A 26682-nucleotide genomic window follows, 5' to 3' on the forward strand; every position below is an offset into this window, starting at 1 on the left:
TTCCTTGCAAGAAAATATGAGATGTGTTGATTCGTTTTAAGCATCTTGATATATTATCTGCTGGTCCAGTGTATTTAATTTTGGTAGAAGCAGATGTTGAGAGGCTTATGTGTTCTTGCAGACACATTGGATTGCAGTGGCAGGGATGCCGGTGTCTGAGATATCCTTACAGAGTTGATTAATCCTATGCAGGGATTTGCAGGGCATTTTAGCCCCTGACCACTGTTAAAGGTGTATATTCTATTCACGAATTGACAGTGGACACATCTCTCAAGTTTATGGGCTATCAGTACAGTCCTTCATCTCTACGCACTAAGCATAGAAATATCCATTAACTGGTTCTCGCTCTGTCAAAAATTATATATTTTCTTAGTTCACTGGGCTTGATGTTTGCTGTTGACATGTATAATCGGTAGGTCATCAATTCTAATCTCTGCTAAGCTAACTCATCCATTCTTCCTTCCGAGATCTATTTTATCTGATCTCGGCAAGGATCTCGTTTAAACTTCTCTGCCTAGCCCATGGGGCCATTTATGGCTCGGGCGGAGGGTATTAGGTCCCTGCTTGTTCCTTACCTTCCAACCAGAGCTCTTCGATCCTCTACCAAAAAACTCCTTCAAGTGCCAGATTTACTAAAGCCAGATGGGGTGGAAAGCTTTTTCCTTCATTACTCCTAAGCTCTGGATTTCCCTTCCCCCCGACTTGATGGCACAACCATCTCTGGCCTTGTTTCGCAAGGATTTAAAAACCTGGTTGTTCTGTGAAGTCTCTCAGTAAGCAATGTTCCTGGCAACTTTGAGATCTTTTGTTTTTATTTTGGCTTTGCCCTGTGCCTTGACGCCCTTGGGCTAAGTTGCGCATTATAAAATTGGTTTCATTCATTCATTCATTAATGTAGTCCTGTTAAAATGGGCCATAGTAACACTTGTTATTTTCTGTCTTACGAACTATGGCATTAGGTATTAGTTAAAAATGTTTCACATTAAAGTTTAACTTTGCTCAGAAATTAGCAAAGAGTAAATTATATTTTTGTTGTTTTTTTCAGTACCTCAAGTCTTCTATGTGAAATGAATAAAATAGAAGCATATATTCTGGACGTCAAATAAAAAACCGGACTGAATCATGTTACATATTTTATATATGTGTTAATGATACATGGAGCATACCGGGCTGATTTCCGTTTTGGTGGTTTTCTAACAACTGCAGTGCATAGAAAAGATAAGGGTAGAGCTCCAAAATCTAGAATTTCTGGAAGTAAAGGAGTTTGTAGAATTGTCTGAAGGATCTGAGTTCCATTAGCAGGGATTTCCAAATGTGTGATCCGATAAATGAAGTATGGTCTCTTTGGCTGACTGATGGAATCTTGGATTTGCAGAAGGAAGCAGTGATCTTTTTAATTGTGTTCAATATGTATTACATCAGAATACTATATGCATTGTGTATTGGTTTAATTGTTTTACATAGCACAGCTAGAAGCAGTATAAACACACTTTAAATAAAACATCTATGTACCTAGGATGCACAGTGCAATTGAATTTGCCGGAGATGATCAACGGCATACAGATAGAAGCAGATTCTGTCTAGTTTTATGAAGATTGGTATGCATATTCTAGCCTATGGCAAAATGGGAATTTAGCTCAACTGCAGTATGAGCATGGGGGTTTTATACGCTCCTTCTAAAGAGCTAGATTGCTGGCCAGGACATCCATTGTGCTGGAAGGGAGTTGCACATGATTGTTGCCATGACAGTGATGGATTGCTGTATGATGTGAATTTAGGTTTTTTTTAGGTGAATTATTAAGCCCACAGGGATGGTAGGCAGATTGGCAGGGACTGCAGATTTTTTTCAGGACACTTTCTTTATATGTCAGACTATTTTTAATATAATCATTCCAGTGCTAGCCAATGAAGTTCCTGCAGGATCGGCGTTATGTGGTTGAATTGTTTTTCATTGCAGTTAGTTTTTCTTTTTAGTGAAGAGAGTAACCCTTTACAACAAAGGTAACTGGACACACAACCGCCGTAAATGAGAATTGTTCCCTCTGTATACTGTTTCCTATCTAATGGTGTCTCACGCACACTTACTCCAATGCAAACCCACTCTATAAGATCATCTTCATAGGGATCCACATACCATTTCTCAGTACGTGTCAAAAAAAGGTATAGAGAGTTGAACCACAAAGAGCAAAATATGGTGACAATTATACAAACAAAAATTCGCCTAGACAATGTCAATTATCTTTTGACTCCGATTTATTAAAACAATATATCAAATTGCATTGGTTTACTAAAAACATGGATTAATTGTGCAATGAATCTTATCAAATACATAAGTTATCCAAATTACAATTCTTTTGAGGTTTTTCATTCATTCAGATGTCGAGTTGCATGATCATAATTGAAATCAGAATAACACTATAAAAAATATCTGTTAAAAGTATACAATCCAAAAAACAGAAATGTGTTGACGCGTTTCGGTGGATTTTGCTATTATGCACCACCTTCCTCAGGACAATATCAAAAACAATAAAGTATAATCATCCCTTGTTTTACATAGATAGGGAATATCTGAGTTTATCAGTATCTCTCCTCGTGTCTTAGTTTTAAGAGGGGAGATATCAACATGTTTATTATTAATGGGACTTCAAGAAACGTTATGCCACTACTGTTGCTCTGGCTTGAGGTACATTCCAGTAGTTAGTTATATTTCTTGGTTCCTTCCTCAGTAAAACTCAGGTGTGCGCTTTGCAAAAAAACAGATGGAAAATGAGAATATATCCGCCTCCTCTCTCCAAATGGGATTAATCAGTTTTCCCACAAATCATTAAAAGTTTTGGATTCGCCGATCGGTCTCGTATCGGGATTCTTTCAATTTTACAAAACCAATGAAGTTCCTGCAGGATCCGCGTGATGTGGTTGAATTGTATTTCATTGCAGTTAGTTTTCCTTTTGAGTGGAGAACCACCTCGAAAGGAGTCAGAGTAATACTTGGCAGACCAACCAGGATGTAATTTCCACAGTCACTTCTAGAAATGAACCTGGCATTGGCAGCCTATTTTTTAACTGGCGTGGTGACAGTATGCATATTCTTTTCTTTAAAGAATGAAGGTAGTTATTTAATGCACAAACCACTATATTTGTGGGAGGAAGTAGTGTCAAGGTATTGTTAAGAGTGACACCCAACAACATTGGATGAAAATGGGCTTCCACTTTGAGATTTTGCATCAGTCCTCGGTTGACTTTGTTGTGTGATATTAGGGGGTATTTCCTAGTTTGTAAGTTCAACATCAGAAAACGTTCTGCCATCCCGTATTGAAGCTTTTTAGACATGACTGGAGAACGTGATTGCCCTCCACTGATGTAAGCATCTGATTAAGTTGGGTGACATAACTTTAGTGTCTGCCAGATGTGAGCTCAGGGGATCCAGATAGAGTTAAGAAGCTATATCTCCCTATATCTCCCAATCACTTTGGGAGGGCATGTGTCTCCCTCAGCTAATTGCAAGTTGTGTTGCAGAGATCTATGGTATGTTTATGTGTGCCCCATATGGTGATTTACTACAGAGATATGAATTCTTAGTACTTAGAGATTTTGTCATGATTTGTTTGTGAATATATGCAAGGTTTGCTTCAGGACAGAGTAAGGTAGTGGGATCCTCTCTCCTATTTCTTGTGTCTTCCCCTTTCCTATGTTGGCATATTCCGTTTCCCAGTGTTGAGACATCCCTCAGTCCTCCGAATGTCTCTCCATGTTCAGTGTTATTTACTTTCCTGGCGTGATACCTTTTCTTTTCCTACTGGCTGTTTGTTTTTGGTACCTGCCCATGTTTTTCCTGAACTTTTTGCCATGCCTTGGGGTCCCTGTATGTATGCCTCCCTAACCAATTTGAGACCATGTTCAATGTATCCTGGAGTATGGGTGTGTCCCATTGTGTGTGACTACCTTACTTCGAAGTAAGTGCTCCATATTCTTTTTTACTCCCATGTCTCCGAGTCCGTGTTTTCCCTGGACTAGTAAGCATGTCACCGTGTTCCGACATGGTAGCTCGTTACCAAGTGTTGGAGTGCCCAATCCAGTGTCCATGAACTGCTTTCCCCAACATGCATTTCATTCCACCCCTGTGTCAATGATTTCACCGTCCTAGTTGTAGGCATTTTTGCTGTTGTGTGTTACTTCTCTCATATCCCCAGTGGTATTTTGTTCTTTAAATGCATATGCACGAATCTATATGTCTTCCCCATTCTTCGTTTATTGGTATGTCATTTGTTATATGAATGAATCATGATGAGATAAAGGTGTTAGAACCCTAAAACCTATCTTTATAGCCTTGAGCGATTGCACAACTATCAGTATATGGTTGGTGTATGTGTGCATACCTGGTGAATCTGGATAAAGCCATCACTACCAGCAGCTTCTAAATATACATATATAGGATGTAACCACCAGAAGTTTGATAGGAGCTAGAATAGTGTTAGGTATGATAAAGCATTACAGTTGCACAAATTACATTAAATTGATTTTAACTTCAGCAAGAAAAAATAATACAATTCTTTCTTGTTTTGATTGTTTTGTAACCAAATGTCATGGCTTTTAGTCATGTGGTTTCTCACCTAATGTGTTTTGTCCCATATTCAGCATGTGGGCCTGTGGCCTTTTCAAGTCTTGGCTATCACATCATCCTGGACCTAGCCTGCTTGTAATTACTCTCGTTTTTGACTGTTTAAGGAAGTGTAGCAGAGGGAGAAAAGGAGATTTTCAGCAGCCCACAGTTAAGTTAAAGAAGGAAGCCGGCTGGGCTGTCATTGTGGTTTAGCAGCTCGAAGCTTTGGGTGCAAGCGGAAACATATTGGGTACAATAATAGTTTGCATAACTGTGGGAAAGGATTGTGAAAATGAGGGCCCAAGCTGCCATCAGCACTAATACTCCCCATTTGTTTTCTCTTTCAGATACATTGCCAGAGACCGCCCACTGTCCTCTTGCGCAGGATGACGCTCTTGACTCCTTTGATTTTGATGAGCTCTCTCTTTGTGCAGACACTGGCACAGGCCAACGAGGTATCCAGCAATAAAGATAGACTTTTTCATAGTGCTTTGATACGAACTGTACCTCAAGTGGGAATCCATCTTCCTGCTTCCAAAGCACTTTGTTGTCTAGGAGTGGTAAATTGGCCATTAGTATTATACCTTTGTCTTCTGTTAGAGTGGAAGCTCACTTCTAACCCTGTTGTCCTGATAACTCTGCATGCATCCAGAGAACCTCATCAAGTGCAAAAAGACTGGTTCCTCCTTAGCACTGACATGTGTAACACCGACAATATCACTCTATAATAACACAGCAAGCAGGTAGTCGTGCATCACTTTGATGTTTATATTGCACAAAGTATCTGTTTCACCAGCGACCAGAGTAGATGGATATTATCTACTCTACGATGTTTAGCCTTAACATCGAGCCACCCTGCCTCATAGATTAAATCCTCTAAATTGATGTCAAGTCCTCTAATGCTATAGGCACCAATTAAGACCTAAAAAGCAAGTACAATATATCCTTTGCAAAAGGTGTTAAGCCTTGAGTCCACCAGCCTTAATGATTAAGGATCCTCCTGATTTATCTGGCCTTGATGCAAAGGGCTTTATGGCACTCCGCTAAGTTTTCCAGGCTTGCTTTTGTAAAAACAGAGGTACGTCAATATCAGTCAAACACTATTAGATTTGTGGTGAAAGGTAAGCAATCCATGTGCCCATAACCAAATCCATTCTGTCTAATTAATAAAACTCATCAAGCCTGTACCAACCAACTAAGCCACCCCACTTCTGTTATGACAAACAAGGAACCATGTGTCCATTACCTGAACAATCCAGCAATAATGGTAGAAGTCGATGAATCCCAGTCTTAGCCTCTCAAACCACCCTGCCTGAATGGTATAAGGCAAAGAAAATCCACAAACCATTAGAATTTTGTGTTAGAATTTCTGTATCTCAGAAACTTTCTGAACTTTTACCCGAAGGTTTTACACTTATTTATGTAATACTCTGCAAATGCCCCTCTATTTTGATGATTATCTCCTTTCCTTTTAAACCTCTTGATTTTCCATCACTTTCCCCTCTACTTTACATTGTAGAAGTCTGAAGACAACCGATGCAAGTGCATCTGCCCTCCATACCGAAATATCAAAGGAAAGATTTACAAAAACAATGTAACCCAGAATGACTGGTAAGTAAGCCTCCTTATATTGGATGAATCTATAAGCCGATCATATTACTTTTAAGTATGTTTTTACACTGTCAGAGCTGCTATCAAATGTGCACCACAGTTTATGGATAAGATTCCTTGCCCGATATTACATCGTGTCAAATGAGGGGGTGAGACTCTAAATCATCAGGGCGATAGGATGCCAAGAAAAGCACTCCAGGCATCTCCGTTACTAAATGAAAATACTTGAGCGCTTGGTACTACTTGATTCGGCACTTCATGTTGGTATTTTAGTTGATTTCCTCAGGTAAAAGGCCTAAGTGTAACCCTGGGCATAGTTCGTGTAGTAGCGCTACACGTAGCTACGCGAAGTGCACTTCGCACTACGTAAGCTACGCGAACTGCGTAGTGCACTGTGCAAAAAGTTGTTCGCACTAATTGCACAGTGCCGGATGCTTGTCCGCACTGTGCAATCAGTGCAAACTACATCTGGCACAGTGCAAGCGGTCGTTTTCTGCTGCTCGAGTAGATGTCTACTCGGGTGGCAGCTTTCTCAACGCGGGCTGTTTGTTTCTCATCGCGAGCGGTCTCGATGAGAAACCTGACCTCCCCGTGTTGAGAATCTCGCCGGGAGGTTTATTTTCCACGCTTGTGATCAGCAACTTGATGTTGCTGATCGCGAACGAGGAAAAAGTCTCGCCGGGATGTCGTTTTGCTCAGTCGCAGTCGCCAACTTGACGTTGGGGACTGCGAGCAAGCAAAAAATGACCGCTACGCTACGCGTGTTTGCACTGTGCTATTTGCTATTCCCGTAGTGCTAAGTAGCGCAAACTTCACAAACTACGCGAGCGTAGCGTAGTACTTCGCCCAAGGCTACCTAAGTGGTGCTGATGACATATTTTCTTGTTACTCCAATACTGTACCTGTGGGGCCTTTATTTCTTATACCCTCTACCATCTATTCCACACATTAGTTTGGTTACTCTAATTAATGTAAATGAACACAAAACTGAGTCAATAAATGATTTTCATGCCGTTTTTAAGCTATTTTATTTTTCAAATCTATCTTTATTTGGTTTCATCGCAATACACATATGATATGCTCACCTTTATCCAATGGCTGGTGAGGTTCAATAAGAAGGAACAGCTAGTCTGAAGTCAATAACAGGAAGGGGGAGGTGCTGAGAGGGAGGGAGACTTAGGGACGCACCTGGGGATTGGTGACATTGCCTCTGTGGGGGGAACCACGGATCCCCAGCATGTCTTTAGTCCATTTTTTCATGGGTAGCGGTAGCCTGGCTGTCCATGCCAACAGTGTCCCATAGCTTATGCTGCCAGTCCGTGTGATTGGGCGCGGAATCGGTGCTCCAGTTAGAGGTAATGGCTTGCTTCACAGCACATAGAACATCATAATAGCTTTCACTTTACTGTAAAATTAGGGGTATGCCAATGTGTTTGGCAGACTAGTAACATAAGGCTAGATAGGTTGGGAATGTCCGTTTCGGAGAAATTGAAGAAGCTACTTAATTAAAACAAATCATTTAAAATAACAGCTATGTGTTCAATGATTAACGTAAAAGTTAAAGATGAAATGACACAGATTTTAAATGTGCAGCCTGCACTATGCAGACATAGGAGCTCATTACGATGTTCGGGACCACCCGCCAGACATTCGGCGGTCCAACCACTGCAATTAGGATTTGGATGCATCCTGGGCACTTAACATTGAGGACAGTGCTGCTGGCTGCAGCACCATACGCAATGTTAATATGGCATGCACTGCATTTCCCTGCGGTTCCTGCCACTTAGTGCATGGAAATGCACGAGGTACCATGGGTATCCCGCCCAGTGCACCCCCTCCCCCAACACAGAGGGGGCCCACAACGGGCCCCCAAATCCAACCTCCGCCAGCTCCAGCCTTTCCATGGCTGTTCCACCGCCATGGAAAGGCTGGCTGATGCCAGCATTGTATTCTGGCTGGCGGTGCCTGCTAGGCACCGCCACCATTTCATGCCCCCTTGTCCGTCCGCCAAGCAATCAGACTGATTGCGTCTGGCGGACTGGTGGTGAACGGACTTTCCTATCGCCGCAGACAGATTGAGATTCCCACCGCCATCCTAATTCGGCGGTGGGATTATAGATGTATGATGGCGGAACGACCCCCAGTGCTGGCCTGGCAGTGGTGGTCTTTCCGCCATCCTAATTGGCCCCAAAGTTATTTGTTTAGACTGCAGAAACACTTAAATGCAAGTTGTATCTTAAATAGAAATGAACACTACAATGCTGAAATGTGCTTAATGAAATGTAGAAGCTTGAACCTTAACCCCTTCGCTGCCAGGCCCCTGTGCCAAGCCTTTTTTTGAATATTTTTGGTAGTTCGCGCTCAGGCCCTTAACTTTTTGTCCACATTAGCTATCCGTCCTAAATTTGCATCCCTTTTTTCCAACATCCTTAGGATTCTAAAGGTACCCATGATTTGTGGATTATCTTGGAGGGTATTGAGGAATTACCCCAAACACAGCGAAATGTTGTTTTTTGGGTGTAAAATGGGGGAAAAGTGCTTCAGAAGAAAGCACCTCGTTTTTTCCTTGCAAAAGGCATCAACGAAGCGTTGCACTGCTGAAATTATCTTCTCAGCTTTCAGGAACAGGCAGACATTTGTCACAAAACTAAACACTTCTACACAATGTTGGCATTTTACTTTGATATAGCCTATTTTCCTTATTTTTGTGCTTTCAACCTCCTTCCCGTTAGTGGTAGAAATGGTTGGTAAACCAATAATAGGATCCGGAAAGCTATACATGGTTAAAAAGTAGACTGAAGTCTGAATTCAGCAAGGGGTCATTTGTGTAGATCCTTCAATGTTTTCCTAAAGAAAGTATCAGTTAAAATAAAAACATATTGAAAACAGCCATTTGTGCCTACATTTTCACCTGTAACGTTTTCTTAACTATGACAGATTTTTGAAAGCAATAAACTGTACGTCCATTGGACCCTTTTGGTTACGGGTATATATAGGGCATGTAGATTCACTAGGAACCTGAGGTACCCAGAGCCAATAACTGAGTTGCACCTTGTAGTGGTTTTTCATTCTGTACGGGTGTACAGTAATTCATTTGGTAAAATATAAGGAGTGAAAAATAGGTATCAAGGAGACCTATGTGTTTCCATAATGGGAACAAGGTATGGAGTTTAGAAGCAGTGGCTATTTGCACCTCCCTGAATTTGTGGGTACCTATATTAGCATATGAGGGTATATTTCTAAATTATTTCTTTTTAACCCACTGTCTTACATTTGTAAGGCAGAAATGAATAGAAAGACAATTGGCAATAACACTTGTTCTACTATTCTGTCCCCCCCCCAAGTCTCCCGATAAAAATGTAAATTTTTGAAAACTAGACACCAGAGGAATTCAGGATAGGGTGGCTTGTGTGGCTCTCACCAAGTTCTGTTACCCAGAAACTCTTGCAAACCTCAAACTTTGTAAAACAAGAAAAAATACAATTTTCTTCACGTTTCTGTGATGGAAAGTTCTGGAATCTACGGGGAGCCACAAACTGCCACCAAACCAGCATTTCCCTGAGTCTCCAGATAAACATGGTACCTCTCTTGGGTGGGCGGGCCAAATGCCTGCGACATGGAAGGGCCCGAAGTTTATTTTGGGACATCTATTTATTTATTTATTTATTTATATTTTTATAGAGCGCTTGATTCAATCCCCGAAGGGATATCTCCGCGCTTTTGCCAGTGGGGGAATGCAGTTTGTGCTGGTCCATGTTCAGAAAAGTAGCTGATTGAAATAAATAAGTGGGTTTTAAGTGTTTGTAAAAAGATGGGTTTTAAGGGATTTTCGGAAAGTTAGGTGATTGGTGATTTGTTTCAGTGTCTGGGGCAGTGAGTTCCAGAGGACAGGGCCAGTGTGAGCAAGGGCGCGACCTCCCTGCCTGGATTTTGTAATTCTGGGTACCTGTATTAGCTGGAGGTTACTGGAGCGAAGGGAGCGTCCAGGAACATAAGGTGAGAAGGCTTTTGTGAGGTACTTGGGCCCCGTACCTGACAGACATTTGTGAATGGTACATAGGATTTTAAACTTAATGCGTTGCCGCACTGGGAGCCAGTGGAGTTTGGCCAATAGAGGGCCGGAGGGAGTCCTAGGTGGAGCGTTGAGGACTAATCTTGCCGCAGTGTTTTGGACTATTTGCAGTTTGTTGAGCTGTTCTTCATTGGTTGATAAGAGAAGACCATTGCAATAGTCTAATCTGCTAATGACTAATGCCTGGACCAGTGTCTTCCTATGAGTGTCAGGTAGGTATGGAAAAACCCTTCTCAGCAGTCCAATGGCCCTGAAACAAGTGCTTGCAGCTTGGTTTACATGATCTTTTAGTGTTAGTGCTTGGTCTAATAGCACTCCCAAGTTTTTAACAGTATGTTTGGGACTGGGAATAGGTCCCAGTTCCAAGGGCCACCAATCGGGGGACCATAGTGTCACAGCCTCCCCAAACAACATTACTTCCGTTTTGCCTACATTACACTGTAGGCAGTTCTTGGCCATCCACTCTGACACTGCCCTCATTCCATTTGCAAAAGATTTCTTTAGTGCAGGTGTGAAGGTTTTAAAAGGGAACAGAAGTTGGGTGTCGTCGGCGTATGACACCGGGGTGAACCCGAAGGATCTCACTAAGTCAGCCAGGGGGGCCACGTACACATTGAATAATGTGGGGCTTAGGCATGAGCCCTGTGGCACTCCCTTGGTGAGCTCCCTAGAGATGGACTTATGGGAGCCCAACCTGACTTCTTGAGAGCGGCCTGAGAGAAAACTCTCCATCCAGGACAGAGCCACACCCCCTAGTCCCACATCTCTCAGACGACCGAGCACCCCTCATGTGACACCGTATCAAAGGCAGCGGATAAATCCAACAGCACCAGAATCATTGACCCCCCCTCAATATTATTGATCACAAAACAACCTGGTTTTGCAAGGGGGGCCCTTTTCTTTTTTTGTCCCAAGCTTGGTAGTTATCTAGGGAAATCAACCAAACCCAGACATTTCTGAAAACTAGACACCCTGGGGAGTCCAAGGATGTGTGGATTGCGTGGATCCCCCAAAGTTTTATTACCCAAAACCCCTTCAAACCTAAAATGTAGCTTAAAAAATCACATTTTCTCCCATTTCTGTGTGGGATCACAGAGCTGGCATAAATTCCCATCCAGCGTTCTCCTCAATCTCCAGATTAAAATGATACCTCACTTTTGGCCCCAAAAATATGGGGGGAGCAAAAGCCCTTGCTCAAGGGGCCGCTTCCCCTTCACTGATACCTAATGGAGTGGATTTTTGCTTGGGGCTCGCCCTCCTGCAGCAATCTTCAATCAGGGATCCACTAGGGAGTGGCACCTTTGGAAAGGGGAGAGTCTCCCCTTTTCAGTGACACCTCTCACGTCTGCCATCGTGCTCAGAGGGCTGAGATAGCCCCTAGAGCAACAAAGCAGTGTAACATCAATGCAATGACGTCAGCGCGGCATGTGCACCATCGTCATTATATATTTTTTTTAATGGCTCCCAAAACTAAAAAGGAAATCCCTCTGCTGTTTACAGCAGAGGGATTTCTGGGTGATATACAGAGGACGTAACATTTACGTCCTACGCACACAAGCACCACAGCCGAGGATGTAACTGTTATGTCCTTGGCATATAAGGGGTTAATGTGACATGCTTAGAAATATTCACCATAACTGGAGTATGTTCCAGTTTATCAATTGTATTACATTTTGCTAAGACGCATATTACTATGATAACCAAACGTCCTATTTTTTCCATATTTCATTTAATGCTTTTATAGAATAGTTGTATATTTTAAAACACTATTTTTGAAAGTTGATATTCTCTTCTTTAGCATAGTTCATTGTTTATGCAATAAAACATTTAATTTTAGAAGGGTAAACTGTGTTTGATACCTATGCGAATGGAGGCTTATAAAAAAAAGAACCTACATACATAAGATGTCTATAACCAACTTTGTGCTAAAACTTTAGAAGCTTCATGTTAATTTGTGGGAAAGGAAGAGCTAAACTCAAACGAATGCTGCTGCCTGATTAGATCTGAAGAGGAGAGACCTGATACAATGTCTACAACATATATTGTTCCTTTATATATTGGTGCGTGTTCCTAATGTAGTCTCAACTCTCATTCCACAGGGATTCACAGACACTCATCCCATTTTCTTCTTGTAATTGACTGACATCTGTGGCTTCCGCTGCTGTTGTTCATTCGTTGCCTTATTATTGATGCTCGATTTTTACAGATTGCAACTATAACTGTGTGCTTATTTGCTCGAATAATTGAGACTCTTCTGAGATTCATGAGCTACTCTTAATTGGAAATTTGTCTGCTTTAATTAAATTTCCTGTTCTTTAGAATATGGAATTTGTCCTTTATGGAACGCATTTGATACAATATTTGATGTTTTGTTCTTACCAAAATTTTACGGCACGTCTGTAATCTTACTTGAATTTATTGACTAACCTGAATAAAAAGAACAAAAAGAATCTTATTAAACTCTTAATGAGAAATAAACTTTTTAAACTCTCATCATTGACTCAACTTAGAACTGTCATTGTGATTTAATTTATAATGATGAAATAGCTCCTGATTTAAAACAAGGTGGCAAAGATCCATCACCTGAAGCGAGTTATACTCAGAAGCCAGCGCGGAAACGGGGCTTAAGCCTGTAATTGACGGTAAGAAAAGATTGAACCATATTATTTAAATTTTGCCTCAACTCCACGGTATCAGTTTTCAGGTAGCAGAGGTATGGTTCTCACCTTAAACAGGGAGCTATTAAATAATTGCCCAAGTTAGAATAAAAAACTTGAATCTTGAAATCAAATGCACAGAGCTTGAAAATTGACCAGGTGCTATTTGCGAAGGTTGTTGCTGTTTTGGAGGTGTGAGTGTTAATAGGGTGATGTGTCGTTTATTGTAATTGTGTTTACTGGTCTGTTATTAAGATGGGAATAAATGGTTGGATGAATGGATATGTTTAGTGTTTGTATGCAACGAGGTTTAGGAGCTCCCTTTTGGACGTGGGTAGCCATCGTCAAATGGTATATTGTTTTGCAGGTTTTGTGGTGTGGAGTGAGAGGTACCGTCACCTACCTAATTGAGATAGGGACACTAATGAACTGTTGTGATTGTACTAATATTGTTCTATGTTAGCAGAACCTGATTGCGCAAAGGGTGAAGCTGCATTGATTAGGGTGATTACACGCTGGTCCTCATATCACTTAGATATTATTTACAAATTTGAATTCTTTTTGTGTGCTAAAAATCGTAGGCTGTAAAAAACGTAGTATTTCTGTTATTCAAGTTATATTGTTTTCTTTAGAAGAGCAAGCAAGAATTGTTATGTTTAGAAATTGTTGTTTTAAAGATTTTTGTTGCCTTATGCAAGTACCAGTGAAATTGTAAAGGAGAGTGAGCTGCTGCAAGGAGTGAGATCATATGTCACATAGTGTTTTGTACTGAGCTTGGTTGCTGTGGTTGCTGTGTCAGTGGTTGTGTGAATACCACATTGGGATTTGTTAATAGGATTTTTATAAATAACAACTGTGACAGAATTGGAGTAAAAGAATCATGAAATGCTTTAAGGCATTTAACAGTTTTGTAAAGGATGATGTTGCAGTTCTGATACAGGAAGGCAAAGATGCGCCTCCCGAGAGTACGTTTCCACGTTACATGACAGCTAAATTGGGATTATATACATGTTTATGGCTTTGTCAATGGTGCAGAATTGCAGAAAAAGAAGGTTGATAAAAATTTCCAAAACATGGTACCTTTGGGACTAGAAGTATTGAGAAATTAAAAGGATAATTGTGAAAAATTAAGCCGCTCCATAGATCCACTCAATATGAAGCTTTAAATATGTGGGAGACAGTTGCACAAAAGAAAGAAAGGGAAAAATATCACAAAAAGACAAATAGAGCAATGCACAATGCAGATGCTTGGGGGGATGGAAAACAACAGAGATGGAGGAAAGCCATACTTGAAGGGACTAGATTGCATCCAGCTATTTCCACAGAAATACAAGAGATTGGGAAGATGACAAAGACATAGGGAAAAAGAAAAAGAGTAAAATAAAAAAGAATGAGACAGCTAGTAATTCAGGGGATGATATTTTAGAGGAAATGTTATCCGTGCGTCCCGCCTTATGCAACCTTAACTGGTAGTACTGGAAATTATGCCATTAGGAGTAGTACGATAGCTACTGCCCCTGTAGAAACTAGCATAGTTCAAGTTCCGAGACCTCTTCAAAAACTTCCGATTTCCCCACCATGTGTTGCTCAACCACAGGCTTATTCCACGTGTAATTTACATCTGTTACGAATGGTCCGGTGCAAGTACCGCAACCAGCAACCGTGCAACAGTGCCTTGACCAATTGCAAATACCCCAATAAATGTAATCCTGACTATACAGGCTCAAGGTGGTGTAGGAGGTTTTCCTACATCATGATTTATTCCGACTTCTCAGAATTCACAGATTATTGAATGGAGACCACCTCAGAATGGTCACCCGATGGGGGAATTATTGATTTTCCAACATCTGTCGCACCGGGGGGATAACATTTTTTTAAGCTGGAATTGTTCCACTGTGATTTGCAGTATCGGCAGGGATTAAAAAGACAGAGAACACTGTGCAGATAGTTAATCCAGAACCTGAGCAAGAGGGACCAATAAATATTCCCAAATTAAAAGTTGAACTAAAATAAATTATTAGGGCATGTTTAGATTTAGAGCATTTGAATCTATATCAAGAGAAAGAATTGATATACCTGTGTAAAGAAATTACACGACGAGCAGCAATTTCACATTATAAATTGACGAGTTGAGTTGGCCTGGATATAGCAGTTTGATTTTTTTAACGGTTATCCTTTTCAAAGAAGTTACAGGCTTAAATTAGACAATGAATAATTGAAGCAATGTGTTTTTCAGAACTGCAGTTGCACATTACAGGGTTAATAGAATGTATTTGTAAATGGAGTGCTTTTGAAAAATTAGAGAATAAATGGGCAAGAAAACATGAAAAGAAACAACCTGAGTTAGTAGGGGAAAATAGTGAACAGGAGGAGGAGGGAGCTTCATCTTATCCACTGAGAAATAACGGAAGGAGTGTATGTCCATGTACCATGGAGTAGACGTGATCTTGTAGCTTTTATGAGTAAGTTTCCAAAATTAAGAAACAAGCCTGTGCAATGGTACAGACAAGTTGATCGAGGCAGTCGACTGTTGGAGCCGGGGGGGGGGGGGGGGAACTGCTTCTACTCGGCTGCCATCTTGGCCATGCCCCTGTTTTAAGCTATTTTAAGAAATGACAAGTGAAGACATTCTCTAAAAGTGAATATAAATGAAGAAGGCAGTATCAATGTAATTCATAGTTTTGTTTACTGTGCTCTGGGCCATTTATAATTTAAGAACAATGTACAACAATACATGGATTAAAGTCCAAAAGTGGGATGAATGTTATGTCAGAGACCATAGTGCTTTTAAAAAAAATAAAACAGTACTGTTGGATTTGCATATCCATTCTTTGGATTTTTACACTGTAGAAATTGCAAATTACGACCGTACAAAGCATTTTCTAAATGCAAATTGGGCATTTGAGAAATGCAAATACCATTGACTTCAAGTCGATGGTAAACATGTGCAAATTTAAAAAAAAATAAAAATGCATTTTGTTTATTGGGACATGAAGCACACATATGCACTAGGAAATTCGGGGTGCCTTATGCCCAGGGGCACCCTTGGCTTTGCATTTCTTAAATTGCGATTTTCTATTAGGAAATCACAATTTAGAAACTGAAAACCATTTTCTATTTCACCCAGAGGTTGAAATGCAGTGGCATTTCCTATTTGTGATTCCCTCATAGCGATTCCTAATCTGTAGGAATCGTTATTCGGGAATCGTATATTTTGTACTTATCCATTTGCATTTCTTAAATAGAGATTTCTACGGAGTTGCTATTTAAGAAATGCAAACAGGAACCTTAGTACATCTGGCCTACTGTGTAAGGCAATGGATAAATTCAAAAGGACCAGGGCAGCCATACTACCCCGTTCCAAGATGAGTCCAAGGTCGTCTGCCATAGCAAGAAGTGATAATTTTATGCTGCGATATTGTCCGAATCCCAAATGGGCTGGGTTAAGAATTCCATTATTTTCCAAATAGTCTGACAACTAGATGTTCGGTGCCTTTCATTGATTTTGGACAGGAGAGGCTAGAGAGATGCAGGCCTACAGTTGCTTAATTTGATGGATCTGCTGAAGGGGTCCTAAGTATCTGGGTAATAATCACTTTTTTCAGGGCAAAGGAAACTTTTCAGGTTTCAGATAAGAGTTACACCTAAATATCATGGCAAGTTTGGTGATATCCAAAGCTACCCTGAAAATGCAGCGAGGTTAGGGGTATCATTGTGACCCCAATTTACCTGTGGTGAGCAGATCAAAAACTTGGGGGCAGATATACAAGCTCCTTGCGCCACTTTTGCAGCACTTTTCCCATGTTAAAAGTGACGCAAAAGTGGCGCAAGGGGCTTGTAAATCTGCCCCTTGATGTTCTGTTAGGATGAAGAAATTCACAAAGTTTATACGAGATTACAAGCACAAATCTGCTGTTAAAGATGTCTAGTCCCATTTCAGAAGAGGATGGAAAATCCATTTTTCTCTTTGAAAATAAGGCCACTTTTTTGCACAGAGCTTGCAGGGATAATGTAGAATGTTTACGTTTGTCAGGGTTGCTGATCTCATTGTTGATGGTGAATTAATCCCTTCTGGGATTCTAGAATGATAAAATCAGGGAAGAGTAGTAAGAAGTTCTAGTGGTTTTGATCAGCTGTTTATATTTACAGATGGCAGCACATGTCTGAACGTAGTTTTTTTTCCATTTGCACTCCAACCTACAGTCTTTCTTTATTTTGTCGGTGTCGCTTGAGAACAGGGGACTTGATGGGCCTCTCTGATGGGTTTAGGATTGAACTTCATGGCAATATCATTTAGTGCAGTGGTAATCTACTGGTTAAAATCCTCTGCTAGAAGATGAACATTTTTAGATGTAAATAGATTGTTTACTAGGAGCCAGATAGAAGTTTTGGTTATTGATCTCATTCCGGCCTCGAGTGACCACCAGGGGATTGTACACTGGCCTAATTAAGGGTCCAAAAGCGATGAGGCCAATAGGAACTGCAGTGTTGTCAGACCAAATAAGAGGAAGGTTGTCTTAACCTTTATCCGCTCCTGATTATCAAAGACTGCATAAAGAATGTGGCTTTCCTTGTGAGTGGGTACATTATCTAGCTGTTGGAGTGCCAAGACTGGCATAGATTCTTAAAAATATACTGTGATTTTAAAGGTGAATATTGAAGTCACCTAAAGAAAGTTGAGCTCTTGAGGGTGGGACGAGCTCATGAAGGAGTAAATATTATTGCCGAAGGCTGATCTTGGCACTGGTGGGCAGTAGACCAGCACCCTTGAGAAAGAAATGGTGGAACTAACCTAAATCATAAACACTATACCTCCCAAATGATGAAAGGAGTCATAAACTAGCATAGAGTAGGGGGCTTTTACAAACTATTGCAACATCCATGCCAATTCTACTGGGACAGTCAACCTAATGCTGTGTTAATCCCTGGGACCTGCAACAGCAGTATCAGGACCCTGTGTCTCATTAACTATGTTTCCATTTAAAGCAGAAATTACAGATTGCGGTAACTGATAAATTCAAGGATCTCCAATGTATGTTTAACTAATGATCTAGCATTAAAAGGAATCATAAAAGTTGGTTGTCTCTCCCTGGAGCATTCATAATAGTAGTGTAAGGGGAACTATGCATGCAGCTGACTGGGCATGATGTGAGTAGGAGCATGTTGAGATGCACTGAAAATGAAAAGCTTTGCAGCAGAAATATAAATATTAAGAAAGACTGAATGGTTTTTGCTTCCTACCTGTCTACAGAAGGAGTCGGAGTTGTTCCCCCATGTATGTAGTACTCTTTGAAGGACCAGAGTTTTTGGAGCAAGGTGTGGTCCGGGTGTAGATGCCCAAGCCTGCTACAGGTAGAGTTCCTCATACCCAAGAGGTGTGGCTATCACACAAAAGCATCTGATAGAGACATCTAGCCACAGATTCCTTAACTTTCGAATTCTTCCCAGGCGTCAGACTGGATCGTGAATTTTTTTAGCTGTCCCTCTGCATGCCGGGGGGCGGCACATAACAACTCCATTATGACGTTGACTCTGGTTGTGACGTCAATTGGATCATATAAGTTCCCTCTGGCGCAAAGATGTCAGTTTCTTCTTTTCCACACTGCAGCGCAGATCCGGAGAAGAGGTTGCGCTGGCTGTTTTTTCTTTCCTTCTTCACCAGTTTTGTTGTTTGGGAACAGTCAGCTAGATTCATGAAAGAAAAATCGGCTCGCAAAGGGCCGGATTCTGCGAATCTGGCCATTTGCAAGTGCAATTTTTGCATTTGGGATTCATCATCCCAAATGCAAAAATCGCTAATTGCGAAATCGCATATTTGCGAGGAAGTGCATTTAAGGAATCTCTATTAGAGATTCCTTAAATGCAATTCATTACCCATTTATTATTTGCAAATTCGCTATTACTGGCCGCTATTTACCGCGAAGTGTAACTTCGTGGTAAATAGCGAAAACTTCGAAAAATGCACGTTAGTGCATTTTTCTAAGTGGTATGTTACACACATACATGTCCTTTGGACATGTGTGTGCGCAACATCAGGCTACATTTACATTTCAGGGGTGCAACAGGGTGTCCATTGGACACCGCTGCACCCTTGAAATCGCAAAATCAAAATGCGAATCGCTAATAGCGATTCGCACATTGATATGTCTTCCCATTCATTCCTATGGGCCTTTAGGCCCATAGGAATGAATGGGGAGTTATTCCTTATTTGCGATTAGCAATTAGCTAATCGCAAATAAGGAAGCTGTAGGAATCGCAATAAATATTGCGATTCCTACATGAATCCCGTTTTGCGAGTCTGTAATAGCGATTCCTTATTATTCGCTATTACAGACTCGCAAAACATGCCAATGATGAAACTATGTGCCCTTTTCTGTGTTTTCAGGTTTTAATCCTTATGGGTCCTGTTCTTGACAAATATCAGCTGCAGACCTGCATTCCGTTTGTATGTGGTGTTTGGGAGAACACCATGACTCCGAATATTGCGGTTCCTGCCAGAGACTGAAGCCAAAGGCGCTCAAGGAATACCGAATGAAGTTACTGGCAGCGCGTCTGTCATGATCCTTGGAGACTTTACGGCTTCGGTCTTCTCATACGGAGTTCCATTCACTGGGCCATTCTAGGAGCCAGAGCTGATCTCAGGCAGAGACTTTTAAAGGTAAGCACAGTTGTTTAAAGTTGCGGCACCCCCGTCTTTGCTGCATGGAGACTGTTTCAAACAGCTCCTCCCTGTTGCTGGTTGATGAGGCCGTTCATGACTCTGCCCCACCATCTCCCATCCATTCCGGTAGCTGGGGCGTCGACGGCCCAGATGAGGGAGTAGTATAACTCTCAACATCTCATCTTTGGGCCCCAATCTTCCTCTGGAGTGCGCGAGCTCCAAGGAGGTGAGTGGAGCCATGCCGGCGGGTGTACCTTCAGAGTTGGTTGGGCAATGCGAGTCGTTGGGTCTGTGCCGGTCAGCATCGGTCGACACCGCTTCGGCGCCGATGCGCAGCCTTTTGGGGACTCCACCTCAGTCTTCGTTTTTGATCAGCCGACTCCGGCATTGAAGTTGGTGGCGCTGATCAAAGTCACTTCTCCTCCTTCTATTGGCGTCGAAGCGTTGTCTTGGCGTCGGGTACAGAGTCATTAGGGCAAACTGAGGGGAATATGGCATTTTCGCTTCCTTCTCATGATGAGACTTCTGGGAGTCACCTTGTGGCAGGTGATACATGGGAGTCTGGGCCTTTTCAGCCCATTTCTGAGACAATTCCATCACAAGTGGAGGAGAGTTGGATATCTGCACTTGGTGAAGCTAGTGAGCTGGAGTTTCCCCCAACCTCTGAGCTATTTGTACCTCCTAGTCTCGCTACTAAGGCAAGTTCCTCCTTCGCATGATGTGTTGAGGAGAGTGGCTGTAGTTATGGATTTCTCAGTATCTACGGTGGAGCAGTCCACCGACCCTCTGATTGATGTCGTTTATCAAGGCCAGTCAGGGGAAGAGCCTGTTCTTCCATACAGTAAGTCCCTGTTCGACATTGTTGGATACCTGGGCCAAGCCTGATACATGGGTCTCAGTGGACCGTGCTATATCTTGCAGGTATCTGCCTGGAGACCCAGTTTGTCTCCTCCGGCATCCTACCACTCGTAGCCTGGTAGTTCAGGCTGCTACAGCCTCACTGGATATGGATTATTCACCTAAGAATCCATTGACTAGAGACTCTAGAAATCATGATGCATATGGCAAACACATCTTTTCTTCGGCTAGTTCTGATTGGGTGGTTTTCCCATACTTTGTGGGATTCTTTGCAGACTAGGTTGCCATCACTTCCTGGTGACCTCCGTTCTGATGTTGAACAGCTGATTGGAGATGGCCAACACGCAGCCAAGCTGATAATTAGATGTGGCATGGATACTACTAATTCAGTTGGTCGTGCCATGGCATGTTTGGTGGCACTTCAACGTTGTGCATTGTTAAAAACTTCAGAATTTTCAGATACTGTTCAGGTGACTTTGGTCGATATGCCCTTTGACGGCGCCCATCTTTTTGTGGATTAGGCCGACTCGGCATTGAGAGGCTTCATGATAGGTGAAGTAATAGTCTCTTAATTACTCTTTCTCTGTTTATATGTTCTTTAGTTTTGCCCCTAATCTTCGGTCGTATAGGTGATACAGGATTTTTATTCTGGTCCTTGTTAAGGCATTGATATGTTAGTCTTTTCGTTACACCATATTGGTGTTCCTGCGAGGAGCGGATGTTATTGTTTCAATACTGTCTTTAACAGTTTATGTGGTACAAGTATACCTGAAGTATAGTTTTTCCTTTTTCCTCTGAAAATGTGCTTTAGGCTCATGAGGTCTTTGCAGGTGATGTGTCTTCTGGTTAGGAAGTTTACCTTTTCACATGCTTCTTTTGAAGCATTTTGGTACACTGGTATGCATTACTGTTGACTGCAGTATCTCTTATATAGACACATTACTTATGCCAGTTGTGAGACCTTGTATACAGAGTGTATACTTGTTTTCTGCCAATAATCTTAATTTCCACTTTGGGGTAATTTTGGTGTCTGGTTTCTCCAATGCAATCCTTTTCGCTACCTTGCAGAGTGCACTTTTCATTAAATTCAAGCAGTGCACGGATAGCTTGTTATAATTTTTAGGTTAGGCTTCTCGGTGAGGGGGTCATGCCAGCATTATTATGTGATGTGTTCCTTACCTGCACATAGGAATTTGTTCCATGGTAGTGTGCTCCTTTAGCTGGAGACATTACGTTTGGCAGTTCAAGGTGTCTGAGTTGTATTCTTCTGATTACTTAAAGTCTTGGTTTCCTGCATTTTGGGAGGTGATATTTATTCTTATGTTCAAATTTGGAATATGATTGTACTGTGAGCTCTGCTTCTAAGGTTATCTGAGATGCAGTGTCTGAAAATTCACCATAGGGCTGTTTTCGACCATGTCTTACATGGTTGAAAATATGTATTTTTTATCAGAAGATAAGGTTTGCTTTTTGATACTTCTTTAATTTACCAACATCCTCGATATTTCCATACTCTTTGGCATTGGTACTGTTGAAAGTCATACATTTCCTGTCGTCAGGGTGAATGTTCTCTCTCTCCTTGGGAACATTTCACTATCTCTATTAAGCATCTATTATTTTCTGTACCTTGAAGCCTATTAAGGGATCATAGTATGAACGTATGATCTGGTGCTTTGTGTGTTCTTATAGAACTAAATATTTGTATTTGAGCACTTGTCTGCCTTACAATAGATTGGATTTTGGCTCATATGCCTTGTGGACGATTACTCAAACTGGGTTCCCTTTTTGGGTATTTTCTAGAGGCTTGGTTTATTTTATTCCTCTTGTCCTTCTAGGCCAAGTCTGGCCATAAGTGCTTGCTACTGGCTAGAGCTCATTTCCATGTGGGTTTTCTTTAGGTAGTACCAGCCTGTTAAGATACTTTTGACAGACAGCATTATCTTAATGCTAAATCACCCATGGTGTTTAGTGATGGTGCGATATCTCTCTTGATATTATCTTGTATAGTACTTTGGGACTGGTTTTTCAGTTCTGTTTATCCTTGTGTATATAAAGTTTTTACATAGGTGTGTTACATATGTGTTTACACTTGCTTAGATATAGTTCTGCTATATGTAATAAAATGGATATGAAATTCCTTTTTTTTAAAAAAAAAAGTTTATTGTGAGATGCAGTTGCTTCTTTCTTTGCTGTAAGTTTTTGGTTCAGACCTATATGCATGCGTGTAGCGCGTAGAAATGTAGATCTCAGTATAATTGATCAATATTTACAGCAGATTCATATCTGTTTAATTGCCATCTTTTCGTCTCTACGGGCTCTATGCATTGTGAACCATGAGTGGTCGTTTTGTCTAACTAAAAAAAAATGTTCTTTATTTTAGGGATGGACTATAATGTTCATCTGTCTAAATATTTGGATTGATCTTCCCAACCTTAGAAGGATTGGGTTTATTAATTTTGGTTTAATGGGAATAGGTTTTGGAAGCCCTCTTATTCTGGAGTTATCGGGACCAATTTCTTTCAGATATTTCTTTCCTGATGTAGAGGATGTGGGTTACATGGCATTTGCTTTGCCTTTGACCCCTCTAGTCCAAGGGCTCACTTACCCTTTGGGGGTTAAATACTATTGTTTGACTGTTGTCAGATGTATTTTGACCATATATTATCCTTTTCCCCTTAAGTCTTTGGTTATTCAGCTCCTGCAGGGTTGCTTCTTATTTACATCATCTGTGGTAATTTCCATTGTTTCTATAGATACCCATGCTCTTTTTCATTTCATTCATCCGTGTGTCTGGTCTGTGGTGAATTTCGACCAGCTAGTTCTCTGTGAGCTTTTGAAGGATTTGTTCGCAGACCCTCCTCTGGGTGGGTATAGCTATGGTATTTCATTCAAAAGTTAAGGAATCTGTGGCTAGATGTCTCTATCAGATGAACAAGTTACTTACTTTTGATAACGTATTATCTGGTAGAGACACAGTCTTAACGCCCTGCGCATCCTCCCCGCTCTCCGAACGATCTGTAGTGTGTGGGTTGTGCCCTTTTCAGTACTGGTTTTATATATCTGTGATAACTGTTTCATGTCATTGTGTGATACAATGGACCATTTGGTCTTACTTCTTAGATCTTGACTTGGTATTGCCATGCCTTTCATTTCCACTTGCTTCTTCACACCATTGGGTCTTTCCTTATGGGCCTTGTCTGAGTATTATCATGCCATTTATTTCCATTTCCATTTTCTAATGATGTTTTCAAAGATATATTGATTTTGTTTGGCACCCTGTTTCCACAGCCAGTTTCTATATTGGTTCAGCTTTTTAGCACAGAAGGTTTCACAGAAGAAAGTGACGTCTGTGCCCCAGAGAGCTCTTACTTGCCTAAACTTCGCTCGTTGGTGTTCACTCGTCTTCTAAGAGTCTGCACGACACGCACAACGTGTGTTTTTATCGGTTTATGTCACACAATGGCAATTTGTCTGTTTGCACTGTAGTTTGAATTCATCTTCACTATCGGTTCACAGTTTGTTACTCACTTTTTTACTGTCCACTTCGCCGCTTGTCAGCCAATAATATGCATGTTCACCGGTACTGCCAGTCGTCTTGTTCTTTTCCGTTTTTTTAGTGTTGGTCAGCATTTGCGTACTTTTTCTTTATTATCAAGGTTTACAGCACGATCTTTGTATGCACTGGTTTTCATTTCCAGTCTTATGCTTGTGGCATCATCAAACACGGGAGCTAGGTCGCATATTTTCATTTACATTTTTTAACACCATTTAGGGTGTATTCCTCATAAGTGTATTTCATTTATTTTCACTGTATATAAATGTAATGGTAATGTAGTTTCTTATATAGCGCACGTATCACCACAAAGGGTATCTCGGCGCTTGCTTTGGGAACCCGTCCTGGTTTTTCCCTGTGGGATAGCCCAGCTGGGCACCCCCAAGGTGAAAGCCAGGCATCCCGCAGCGGGGGCCGTAGTGGAGATTGAGCAAGCTATTGCCCAGAGTTGCAGAGCGTGAACCCCTGATTCAAGTAGGCACTGAAGCGAGAATTATCAGGTCCGTGGACATTTGGGCTCCAAACCCTGCCTCGTCGGGAATTGAACCCTGGTCCCGGGCCGACCTCTGCTTCTGGGTCTGCCTCCTCTAACCGGTGAGCCACACTTCTCCATGTTTTCCCCTGACGAATGGCACTGAGTTGCCCGAAATGCATCGGGATTGATGTATTTATATGGATGCACTGTATGGCGCATGAAGCATTGCCCTGCTCAGGCACGGAAATTGAAAGAATATCAGATTTTGATGTAAATAAACATCACAACAAATAACAAATTGTTTTAATTGGAGGACTGTTCATTTGTGTTTAAATTTCTACCCAATCTCATTGGGAATTATTGGTTGTGCACAGGGGGACATCTCCTAATCAGGAGATGTAACTTGCAGCCAGATTCATCATTGTCCCGTTTTGCGAGTCCTTAATAGCGATTATTAAGGAATCGCTATTAAGGACTTGCAAAACGGGATTCATGTAGGAATCGCAAAATAAATTGCGATTCCTACAGCTTCCTCTTTTGCGATTAGCAAATTGCTAATCGCAAATAAGGATGCGATTTCAAGGGTGCCAGGGGTGTCCAAAGGACACCCTGTAGCACCCCTGAAATGAAAATGTAGACCGATGTTGCGCACACACATGTCCAAAGGACATGTGTGTGTAACATACAACTTAGAAAAATGCACTAAAGTGCATTTTTCTAAGTTTTCGCTATTTACCACGAAGTCAGACTTCGCGGTAAATAGTGGCCGAAAATTGCGAATTCGCAAATAAAAAATGGTTAATGAATTGCATTTAAGAAATCTCAAATAGAGATTCCTTAAATGCAATTCCTCGCAATTTAGCGATTTTGCTATTAGCAATTATTGCATTTGGGATGATGAATCCCAATTGCAAAAATTGCGCTCGCAAAGGGCCAGATTCTCAGAATCTGGCCCTTTGCGAGCGCAATTTTCAATGATGAATCTGGCTGTGGTTATTTTGTCACTAGGACAGGTTGGCCCTCCCCTGCAGCAAAATAATTTTGGCTGTCAGTTTTGAGTATGGATCTGCTAAAGTGGATTTTCTGCCAGTAAGGCAAGAATGTGTTCATATGTATAACTTTATCAAGCTTGTATTTATGATTTATTAATACAAAGCTTTTAACTATTAAGACAAGCACTGAAAGGACTAGGGATGAGTGGGAGTTCCGTTTTTTTTTAGTTACTGACAGTGGTTCTGGTAGGAAAACAAATGTACACGTTTCCAAAATGTAACAATTTGAGATCACTTGTAATGCCTCAAGAATGTTCCCTGATTATACACGAATGCATGTAGAAGCATGAAAACAAGATTGGATAGAGTTGGCTTAAAAAATTAAATGTACACAAAAATGTGCCGCAAACGTTTTGCAACTTACTCAACTATAGACACCAATTCGAGGCATCATTTAGTAAAATATGTTTGATGCATGCCAATAGTTTAGAATCAATCGTTTTTATTAAGCAGCATATCATCCCGTTACACAGCTTGGCTGCCTACATCCATCGGCCGGCAGAGCACGATCCAGCAATAGTTAAACACAGCCTTTGGGCCTACACCCCGGGGGGCGACCCGGCGAGGACATACGAAAAGCCGGGAAGAGCAGCCAGGAATTTCAATAGTACTGCATTTTATAGAAAAAAGGAAACCAAACAGTGCAACAAAAACACAACCCCTCCCGGCCCCCACTGCCCAACCCCTCCCCCACCTCCCTCCTCCGCATCAGCCCTGCATACCCCTCCATGCATGCGAAATCCTTCCCCACTGCCAGCGCACATCAGGCCACTCCACCTTAGTCAACAGTACCCCATGTGGCCAGCGGGATCAGCTGTAAGATTTGCAAATACTTGGGGCATGTGACCTTGCGCAAGTCGCAAGATAGAATGTGTAGGAACGGTTCCCACAGCTCCGCATACAGCTCACCCTTGCCATCCACACAGAGCGACAGCCTTTCCATGGCTAATAAGTGCCAAAGCCGTCAAATCCAATCTCTCGGGTCAGGGGAAGCAGGGGATCGCCATTGCGCAAGTATGACCAGGCGCGCCGCAAGCAAAGCTAAAGCTATCTGCCTACCCCATGTAGAACGCAAGGGGAACGCTTTGGGGTGTGGGAGCCCTAGCAACACGTGTTCTGGAGCCCTGGGGAACGTGATGTGGA

The 26682-nt window shown here is 41.6% G+C and overlaps 1 protein-coding gene across 3 annotated transcripts in view; it reads left to right on the top strand.

Annotated features, from left to right (window-relative positions):
• TMEM9 (transmembrane protein 9) overlaps window positions 1-26682 on the top strand; it is a 285457-nt gene that overhangs the window by 74938 nt on the left and 183837 nt on the right. For 2 of the 3 annotated variants that reach the window (XM_086923165.1, XM_086923166.1), the window contains exons 2-3: window positions 4948-5055; window positions 6120-6211. In XM_086923165.1, coding sequence (XP_086779291.1) covers window positions 4987-5055; window positions 6120-6211 — 161 coding nt within the window. In that variant the 5' untranslated portion in view covers window positions 4948-4986. Of the gene's footprint in view, window positions 1-4727; window positions 4851-4947; window positions 5056-6119; window positions 6212-26682 lie in introns of those variants that run through there. The other variant, XM_086923167.1, reaches the window with a different exon arrangement.

This window comes from Lissotriton vulgaris, chromosome 5 (assembly GCF_964263255.1).
Source record: "Lissotriton vulgaris chromosome 5, aLisVul1.2, whole genome shotgun sequence".
Classification (NCBI taxonomy): domain Eukaryota; kingdom Metazoa; phylum Chordata; class Amphibia; order Caudata; family Salamandridae; genus Lissotriton; species Lissotriton vulgaris.